Source organism: Vollenhovia emeryi, unplaced genomic scaffold, assembly GCF_000949405.1.
Source record: "Vollenhovia emeryi isolate VEMERY1.0 unplaced genomic scaffold, V.emery_V1.0 DF939120.1, whole genome shotgun sequence".
NCBI lineage: Eukaryota > Metazoa > Arthropoda > Insecta > Hymenoptera > Formicidae > Vollenhovia > Vollenhovia emeryi.
Window position 1 is genome coordinate 1,737,708 of NW_011967246.1, and position 10,430 is coordinate 1,748,137.

The 10,430-nt window shown below is 42.7% G+C and overlaps 2 protein-coding genes across 5 annotated transcripts in view; one reads left to right on the forward strand and one right to left on the reverse strand.

Moving 5' to 3' along the window:
• The first annotated feature begins 799 nt into the window (after positions 1–799).
• Positions 800–4,758, forward strand: LOC105570525 (zinc finger protein 182-like). The gene is made up of 3 exons (XM_012027790.1): positions 800–1,263; positions 2,059–2,202; positions 2,544–4,758. The coding sequence occupies exons 1-3, from the start codon at positions 1,129–1,131 to the stop codon at positions 4,374–4,376; spliced, it is 2,112 nt and encodes a 703-aa protein (XP_011883180.1). The 5' UTR covers positions 800–1,128; the 3' UTR covers positions 4,377–4,758.
• A 37-nt stretch (positions 4,759–4,795) lies between these two features.
• The window catches only part of LOC105570526 (pre-mRNA-processing factor 19), a 7,880-nt gene continuing 2,245 nt past the window's right edge, over positions 4,796–10,430 (reverse strand). The window contains exons 2-10 of one of the 4 annotated variants that reach the window (XR_001009590.1): positions 9,920–10,069; positions 9,551–9,828; positions 9,284–9,478; positions 8,766–8,921; positions 8,460–8,690; positions 8,038–8,378; positions 7,635–7,781; positions 6,992–7,251; positions 4,796–6,909 (exon numbers count right to left, since the gene is read on the reverse strand). Coding sequence is in view for 3 of the 4 variants with exons in the window: in XM_012027792.1 (XP_011883182.1) it covers positions 7,637–7,781; positions 8,038–8,378; positions 8,460–8,690; positions 8,766–8,921; positions 9,284–9,478; positions 9,551–9,828; positions 9,920–10,069 (1,496 nt within the window). In the remaining variant the exon portion in view is untranslated. Of the gene's footprint in view, positions 7,252–7,284; positions 7,782–8,037; positions 8,379–8,459; positions 8,691–8,765; positions 8,922–9,283; positions 9,479–9,550; positions 9,829–9,919; positions 10,070–10,430 lie in introns of those variants that run through there. The other 3 variants (XM_012027792.1, XM_012027794.1, XM_012027791.1) reach the window with 3 other exon arrangements.

Here is a 10,430-nt window from a genome sequence, read left to right on the forward strand (position 1 = left end):
GACTTTACAGCCTCGTCTACATAGAAGTCGCAGAGTCGTAGTCGTAAGAATAATCGACTGCGATTGGTCAATTTCGTCGGATACATAAGAATTGACTAATCGCAGTCGACTATTCTTACGACTACGACTTTACGACTTCTATGTAGACGAGGCTTAAAGCCTCCGCTACAATAATTCTCAGTTCTGTCTACAATGGTCGCAGTCGTAGTCGCTCGATAAAGCCTCCGCTACAATGATTCTCGGTTCTGTCTACAATGGTCGTAGTCGTAAGAATAATCGACTGCGATTGGTCAATTCTTATCGAGCGACTACGACTACGACCATTGTAGACAGAACCGAGAATCATTGTAGCGGAGGCTTTATTGGTCAATTCAGTTAGACACATAAGAATTAACCAATCATAAGGCCTGTTCTTTATTACTGCACTACTGAACTAGTGCAATAAGTTAAAATGAAACAAATAGATTACCTCTCATTCCAACTCATTGCACCAGTGTGCACTAGTTCAGGAGTGCAGCAATAAAAAACAGACCCATAGTTGACTGGTCTTACGACTACGACTTTACAACTGGATTGCTTGCGATTTAGTAAATTACTATCATTGCACCACTCAGCATTCAGGATTCCTAGCAATTTACTAAATTGCAAGCAATCCAGCAGAAAAAATAGCATCGTCTGCAACGGGCTTTAAAGTCTGTTCGAAAGGGACGGGCTTTTTCGGCGGCGCCGCAGCCGATTGGTCGCGGGGCCCCCGAGCGTGACGCTACGCGAGTCTGGCTCGAACGCGGCTACTCCCCCGAGAATCTCTCGTGCTGGATTGTCATAGCAAGTAGTAACGCCAATTGTAGTCGTCTCCATTTTCGCCCCTTCCTCGCGCAGTTTCCTGTCTCCCGCGCACGTCCTGGCGTCGCACGGGCGAGGGAATGTGGTCGCGTTCTTCCAAAACAGAAAAGGGGGAAAGGAAGAAGTGAAGACCGGCCGAGAGACGCTTGCCGGGAGGCGGACGGAGACCGGAGGAGGCAGCGTTGACACGGGATACGAAACGGCGAGCGTGGACTCCCGTCGGTTTCCACCTTGCGGCGGTCGGAGCGTGCATGTAAGCGAGCGCTGGCTCACGAGTAAACAAGAATGGAGGTGGAAGAGGGGGACGCGAAAATGTGCAGGCTATGCGGCCAGTACGAGAGGATCTACATCGACGTGTTTGGCGAGGAGGGCATCAAGCGCTACCTCGGCCTCAAGATCCACCGGAAGATCAACATCGTGGTGAGTGGGCGCTGAAACGCTTTGTTCCACGCTTCCCCTCTCCCGCCCGTTTATGGGGTTAGAAAAGAATGGCTGGGGAAAAGGGTGAGAAGGAACAAATCTTTTTCGCCTCCGCTGCGTTTCCTTTCCCCCCCCTCCCCCCCCCCCGAGCACAGCGTGCGTGTTTACGGGCAACGTTTGCTTCGCTTCGCGTTTGTTGATATCCTGCAGGAAACGGTTTTTTTGGGGTTTTTTAAATCGGCACTTTCTCGAGATACGAAATCAATCCCGAACTGTTGGCACAATTAATTGCCACCCGCGGTGCTCCAATGGTCTTTAAAAAAAAATGCCTCCTTTAAAATAATCACAGTGTCCTTCGAGCCATTATTTTAATTGATGCAATTAAACGTGCGACAGCTTGCTTTAACAGTTCAGCATAATGCAGTTGACTCCACGACGCAATGTAAAACATGCAACTTTTGTAACTCGTGTCGAAACGTTGTTTGTCAACTTTTGCTTACCCATCGCTTCATCGTCGGCTCTCCTTCTCTGCCAGAGGTAAAAATTTTAACCGAGCAGTGTGTGACAAATTTTTTGAGCACCGCGGTTGGCCACAAAATGGAAAATTTCTAGAGACTCGAACGCTTTTCTATTCTGCAGCCAGTGAACACGCTTGAAAAATTTGTCGTACGACAAATGTGACAGTGCTCTTACAGTTGTGCCGAGGTCCTGCGCAGCTTAATGAGGGTGTCAGCTCCTCTCTCACGCAAGTACACACTTGTCAATACTCAGATCGCTTCCGTTTGTGAATCGCAGATAGACGAGAAGGATCCTCTGCCCAAGGCGATCTGTGTTCAGTGTCTGGGGAAGCTCGAATTCGTTTGCGACTTTCAAGAGGAGTGTCTGCGCACCCAAGAGACGTTGCGCGATCATTACAATCTACCACCGTTAACAGAGTCTGTAAGTCTCTGGATCTCTCGTTTGTGTTTCACCTACCGCTCTAGCGCTCTTTTCTTTTAGCATGCCGTTTTGTCATAGTTACTCCTTCTCTATCTTCAATTCATATTCTGTCAATTTTATCGCATTGTATCTTAATAAGTGCTGTAAAATAATAAACGATAGAGCGCGTGAGAAGTAAAATTTAATAATTTATGAGCAAAGTTTTGCAAAACAATTTCCAACTCTCGTTTGAAGTTTTATTAATTGTTAACGGAATCGAACATTTTGTAATTAAAATTGAATTGTTTTTCGATTGCTTGTAAAGTACTTACTCATCTATGTCTTATTCGATTTCTCCCCAGATCGAGGTAAAGAATGAGGAATCAGCGTCGCCGGTGGGCACCTCGTCGGCGGATAATAACAACAGTATTGAAAAGAATCTTAATTCCACCAGAGACAGCCAGGCCGAGGAGAGCCAAGGTGACGTAGTTAAGAATTCGGAACCGAAGAAGAAGAAACACACTCCGAAGATCCTGAGAAGTCTTCGTAGTCAGCAACAGCAGCAGGCTTCCAAGTGCAATGACGAGACCGCGGAGAAGAATCAGGGCACGGAAACGTCGCCGACTCGCTGGCTCAGAAGCAAGCAAAGCGCGGACTCGTCGAACGCGGTGGACGACGTGGAGGAGATCCCGATCGCCAATAGATTGAGGAGTCAAAACAACGTGGAAAATAACGCCGGTGTTCGTTCCGCGAATAATAATAGTAATAGCAGCACCGAGAGCGTAGACAAACAAGGCAGTCCGAAGCAGCAACAGGACTCGACGATAACGACTCGGTTACCGACCTCGGCTCTGAATAAATTGTTAACGATTTTCTCCAGCTCCCCCGACATCGAGGTCTCCGTGAAGGAGACGAGAAATCGAACCGACACCGAGGATATTAGCTTTACCGTGGAGCTGTGCAAGAAGCAAAACGACGAGGTGTTGACGGCGCGAGCACGAGTCTTCCCCGATCAGGGCTACTGTCTGGTCGACACAAGGATCGTGGATTTGCTGCAGAGCGAGGGCAACGCGGAGGTGAACGGCATCGTCAGCAGCATCCTCAGCAGCACGTCGACGAAGAACAGCAGCGCGATGGCGAAGCTGAAAAATCTGGCGGAGTTGGAGCAACGGCTGGAGGCGACGCAGAACCCGGCGGATCTCTTCAAGATCGACGGCGAGGAGATCAAGGTGGACGATAATGTGGAGCATGTGGTGAACGGCACGCAGAACGGCTACGCGTGCAAGCTCTGTCGGAAATTCTACGAGCGCCGTGACAAGTGCACGGTCCACGTGAAGACGCATCTCGGTATCAAGCAGTACACGTGCGTAGTCTGCAACGCCAAGTTCGTTTGCAAGTCCGACGTGATGAAGCACATCCGGTGCTCGCACACCAATCCCAGGCCCATACAGTGTCCCAAGTGTCCGAAGCGGTTCAAGTCCAAGTTCTACCTGGCCGAGCACGACAACGTTCACAAGGGCGTGCGGCCGTACAGCTGCGCGGACTGCGGGCAGAGTTATCACCACAAGGTCTCGTTGCAAATCCATATGAAGTCCCATCTGCCGCCGCAGAATCTGGCGTGCGAGTTTTGCGGCAAGGTCTTCCCGTTCCGCACGAGACTGCTCGGCCACATCGCGAGTGTCCACACGAAGAAACGGCGCAATTTCCGCTGCCGCTTTTGCTACAATCTCTACTCGAGTCTGGCGGTGCTGAACGAGCATATCAAGACCCGTCACGCGACCACGTACACGTGCGACACGTGCGGCAAGACCTTCAAGGTCTCCTCCAAATACAAGGCCCACGTGCTGCAGCACTCCAATCCCAAGCCGTTCGAGTGTAATGTCTGCAACAACCGTTACGCGTCTAAAGCGTTTCTCAACGAGCACCTGTTGAAGCACGAGGGTCTGCGCAAACACATATGCCAGGAGTGCGGCGCGAGGTTCGCGCAGGCGAGCCACCTGGCCGCTCATCGTCACGTGCACGGAGAAAAGACGCACGCGTGCCCGGAATGCGGCAAGAAGTTCAATCGTCGCGACAACATGAAGGTGCACCGGAAGCGACACTTCGGCGAGAAGAAGACTGGTGCGGCTGGCAAGCAGAAGGTCGCGTCCAATAACAATCTGGCTGCTTTCACCGCGTCCGTTAACGAGAAGTAACGCTCAACGCAGGTAATCACTGGAGAGGAGAAAAGACTATAAGAGATCTGTAATCTCGTAATAGACTGGACCAGAATTCGCGAGGAATTGAAGAAAGAAGCTTCCAAGATTGAATACTTAACTGAGTATTTCGATTGAGAAGATTGCTCAAAGACGGCAATTGCCTTTGCATATACACAATTGGTGCTTCGATGAATTCCCGAACGTCATTCCTTTTATCTTTAGCAGTACAGCTGAACTTCCTCCTCCCCTCATCTATTTTCTTAACTCGGGGACCAATCTTCTATTCTTAGTCCCTTCCCTGGAGAGCCCGTTCTTATTTTAATATTAGTACAATAATACACACGGAAAGAATTTTTTCTTAAAATTTATCCTGATAATCGTGTAATCATGGGACAACATGGAATTTCGAAGAACTTTATGAGTTTTTTGAAATTTTGCTAGTAAGTCTATTTAGTATATATTTTACTAGTAAAATAAAAAGAACTCACAAAGTTCCTCAAAGTGCCATATTGTCCCACGATTTTCAGTGTAAATTTTAAGAGAAAATTCTCTCCGTGTACGTACACCACGGAATGAGAATGTTGATCGCGCTATCGACAAGTAATGGTATACGCATGGTACTTTTTATCTGTCATTAATTTTCTTACATTGCGAATAATCACGTAATGTAATTGGCGAGTGTAAGATAGCGAAGGTACAGCGTAGGGGAATATGCTAAACGTACGAATATTCGGACCTCTTCAGGGAACGAACGAACGCTTAAAGTTGAGAAGTAAAAAATATTTTAGTATCATGCAATTTAAAGTGACATAAATGTCACAACTGCCTTCATGCAATGGGATTCCTGTATTTTCTTCTCTATGGTATATTTACCACAGAAGAACATTATTCTAAAACTGAACCTGACTAAGAACTTAACGCATATGTGCGGGTGTTCCTTAAGAAGTCAAGAATATGGGGGCGTTAAGAACGGAGAAAAGATTTTTTTCTATAAGCGTTAAATTTTAGTATTATTTTTTACAGAGGTTAAACTAATTTTCTATTCATTAATGTAATCTTTGCGATATTCTGTCTCTTTTCCTTGGATCGTAAGATTGTCGAGTTTTGGGAGCGTTAGAATACCTAATCCTTTCATTCGAGCGTTTATTAACGCATTAAATATTAATTTATCGTCTGTCGAAACGTGATTTAGCTTAGTTTGTAATAATATACACGCTTTGAAAGCTGGGTATACATCTACGAAACGAACAGCGAACGCGAACGTTTACTGTTATCATTCGGCAGATGTATACGCCGAAGCAAATGCGAACAGAATGTTCGATTCGCGCTCAGCTCGATTCCCTCGTGAGGCGGTACATGAAAGATAAAAGGAACGGACGCCTCCAGAACACGAACGCGTATCTCCGAACGTTCGCGTTTGTTCGTAGATTTATACTCAGCTTAATACTTTCTCGGCGATCTAGCAGATCTTCGGGGAATGTTTATTCTGTTCTGTAATATAGACAATACGAAATACGGCCAAATCAATTATTTGAGTAAATGCATAGTTTTGTTAAAATTTTAACGACTCAATGCGTGTGCATACATGTATGTATGTGTGTTGCGTGTGCGTGTGCGTGTGTGCGCGTGTATGTACGTGATATCAGGAATAGGGCTTCCAAAATCGAAAATTCTATAATGGGGGCGGCGATATTTTCTACAAGTCTTTACATGTGTCTCGTACACAGAAAAATTGCCACAATTGCAACGATTTTCAATATATTTTGGAGTACACTTTACAATAATTGTTGTTATATTGAAAGTAGAAAAGTGTTAGACATTCAAAGTATTATGTATTTTATAAAAAATGTGTATTTTACACTTATACACTAATGCGAAACCGCGAAAGAAATGCAAGTGCCTTAAATCAAGTCTTCGATATGTCACAAGATGATTTACGACGACAAAATGATTGCAATCTGCAGGAAAGGTATTATGAGCTGTTTTTTTTAGGAGAATAAAATGGTGGCAGCCAGGATACAAATGATTATGAGAGAAGTGTACTTTTTACTGCGCGAGTGAGCTATTGTATAATTAGAGTACTCGAGATGAGTAGGTACTTGTGTATTAACATATAAAAAAAAATTTCCTATAGTTGGCAAAGTGATCAGCAATATGAATTATTTTGTACGTATATACACATGTATAATTAGGAGATAATATATATGTATAATTAGAAGATAATACTCCTTTCCTTGGTCATTGAAGATGCCCACATGTTAATTACACATAACAGATAAGTGACTCCATAGGTACACACACACACACATATACACACACTCACATACACTTACGCGCGTGCGCGAGCACATTTGTACATTTATATAGAATTAATTTCAACAGTAAAAAAAACTTGTTTAACGATTCCACTGTTGCCTTAATAAAAGTGATTATATATACCTTTGGGATACTTTTTGATTTGTCTTGCCCTACATTTAAGTTTCCTAGTGTAATTTTATATCTAATATTTAATTATCTTGTTCGTTATACTCTGTAGAAAAGTAAAAATTAATTAACTTGTATACAGGGTGTATAATCAGAGTTGAATTATATGTGATTAAATATGTACATACGTGTATAGAACAGTTTGTGAGAAATTCACAAGTTATTTCTTGAAGATTGTTGGACGACAGAAATTTTTACTATTTCAAGAATCGATGGAGTAACCGAATCCGGCAGAGACGTATTCTCTCAAGTTTTTCTTCCAACACGAGATTAATATACACGGCGCGTAGAAAACACGATAGTGGCGAACGTGATGTTTGTGGTGGCGATGATAGATGTGCGTACTGCGTACCTTCGACGAACGGCGATTTCACGTACCAATTGGAAACTGTGTTCGATTTAGTAATTAAAGATGAAAATGTTCTATATATTCACACTTGTCGTTTATTTATAGATAAAGTTGTCACTTTCTAGAAATGAATAATGATGTAACACTTAAAACTTACGGCTATGTCAAGAAATTCTCAAATAACTCGTATTTGAAAGAAAGAAAAACATAACAAATTCAGATGACCTATTTTGAATGCAAGATAAAAAAATGGACACCAATATAAACTTATTACGCTCTTTCATTTCTCTAAACTGTTTTTAGAAATATAAGATTTAAGAAATCAAGTTAAATCAAAATTGACCGGATCCATTGGACATTGATAAAATAACATAGTTCGATTAAATAATGAGGTCTATATATATATATATTTCTAATTTTACTTTTACGCTAATCCATAGAGTTTCAATGTCCTATCCATACTGGTAGACGCGATGTATTGTGCATGCTTTCCGAAACGAACGCCAGTGGCCGCAGCTGTATGATCGTTCAGGACCTTCAATTCTTGCCATTGCTTACAAAGGTATACTCTGAAAACAATATAACATATATAATACAAGCAATCATCAATTAGCTTGCTTTATTCAACGCTATTATAGCAAATTTAATTTGTTATTAACAAGTTTTGATATTTGCTGTTGAGACAAAACAGGTTTCATTAAAAATTCTCGATTAAAAGTACGAGACATTATGTACTTGCTAATTAATATACAATTATTTCTTAATCGTATACTAATTAGAATGAGAATGATATTTTAATAGATGTCGAGAAATTCATTATTTTACCTGACATCCGTTCCCGCCACAGCCAAATAAGTTCCACTTTGATCAAAGCAAATGTCCTTCACTTCGTAAGATTCCTCCAACTGTAAAGTCTTAAAGTTCTTCAACTTTCGCAAATCCCAAAGTTTGACGCACGAATCCTCCGCAGCTGTCGCCAAGTAATATCCATTCTCAGAGAAACTAATTGCCGTGATTGGACCTGTGTGTCCCGGAAAGTTGGCAACATTAGATTGTTCTTTCAAATCCCAGATCTTCACCTGAGAGTCCGCTGTACCAGTGCCGAAGATTAAACCATCAGGATGGAATTGTGCCGTTGTCAAAGGTTGTCCCGCTTGTCCTGCAACCTTTGAACGGTGTATGAAAAAAAAAATGAGAGTGGGAGAAAAGGAAGGGTATTAAATGTAACACTTTTGTTTGAAACGTACTTTAGTCAGTAATCTGCCAGTACGTATGTCCGAGAAAGCCCAATGCTGGTCCAGGGAAGAGCTTAGCAAATAATCGCCAGTTGGATGTAGAGACAAGCCGGTCACAGGTGCATCGTGAGCTTTTAATAACAATGTCGTTTGGCTGGTACCAACATTCCATACGCGAATTGTAGCGTCAGGCGATGCAGTCATCACTATATCTTCCTCTGGATGATAAATAACTCGCGTAACCTGTGGAGAATTATCAAAGTAAATTAACACGGTTAAAAACATAATAAGAGGGCAATTAACATTATGACTGCGTACTTTTTTCGTATGGCCTTTGAGGATCGCCACCACTTGTTCGGTATCTTTGTTAAAAACAGTCGCATTCTTGTCAGCACCACCTGTTAAAATCTTGCTAGTATCAGCACTGTGAATATCAAGCGCCAGAATTCCAGGCACACTGGCAGAATGCAGTCCCTGAAATTACACAATTGTTCTTATTAATAATTTAACTCGTTTTCTATCTCCGTGAAATTAAAAATTAGAATTATTATATAATAATTATTAGAATTATATTTTAATGCGATACTTCCATTCTATTAGAAAGTAAATTTATAAAACAATTCTTAATGGCAAGGATTATGGCACGTAAGGAAAACTTAAGCAACAAGACTTGAGTGTCTCAACCACCTGGAATTTTCAGCGTTGCTAAAGTTTTAAAATGGCTTGTGTTCTCGACTGTGATTGATCGTTTTCCTCATGTTTTACTGCTTAAATTTTGCCAGGACTCTAATTAGCGGTGAATTTTGAAAGTTAAGCAAAGCACAAAGAAAGCTCACAGGATGTGACGCAAGAGTCTGGTACGAGCGGATACTGTCCTGAGGCAGGAGATCTTCCGGTACTGAACGTCCACGACGTTTTCGCTCTTGAGTAAGAACGGTTGCTCGCTCTTGAAGTTTCTGTATCACATCCTCAGTGATACCGGCTTGTTCCATTGGTTGGGCTGCTGTACCGCCAGCCTCTACTGCCACAGCCTGGAAAAAATAATTATTATTGCATTTACAACCTGGCGAGGTTTAAAAACAAATCAGGCATTAATAACATACAGGCTGCGGGATCGTAGCGGCCTGTACAATTCCGGCTTGCGGCTTGAGAGTGGCCAAAGCTTCTCTGGCGGCAGTGACTTCTTTAGTCAATCTAGCAATCACACGGCAAGCTGCATCGTGCTGATACAAGGCGTGAGACAGTTCCTGTCTCGCAGTCTGGAGTTGTTGTCGCAATGTAAATGAATGCAGCATAACGGCGTCCCATTCATCCTGCATGATCTTTAATATCGCTGGAATAGAAGTCGCACTAGGTGGCTTGGGCTTGACGATGGGAGTTGCTGTAAGAAGATAATTTGACAAATTTATTGTTGACATTACATGAAGATAATTTAATAAAAAAAAATACACTGTACTAAAGTTTAAACGTACCTTTCACATCGATAAGCTGCTCAATGGTGAGTTCCTTGCCATTGATGGGATCTACTCCATTTTCAGTCACGTACCTTTCTATGAGACGTCTCTCATATATCGACCCAGAGACCGGAGATATCACCGGACGCTCTGGTACCTCGTTGGAAACTGAAAAGTATAGAACCAACTTGTTTGCCAAATCTCGAGATAAAGTTCAGTGCGTTAGGGCTTAAATAAACTAACTCTAAAGCCCGGTCTTTCACTCAGAAAGAAGGATTGACATATAGTTCTAACAACTCGGTCCACATTCTGAATTCCCTTTCATCGACGAAAGTGCCGCTAAAATTTACTTCTGAAGAATTCTTACCGGCTGACAAGATCTTTGACGGGCACTTTTATCGACAAGAGAGGATTCAAAATATTGTAGGGTCATTGTAGACCAGGCTTTAGTCTGTCTCTCCAGGCTGGTCTACAATACATGGAGTAAGCTGGAGTAAGCTGGAGTAAGGAGTAGGAGTAAGAAATAAAA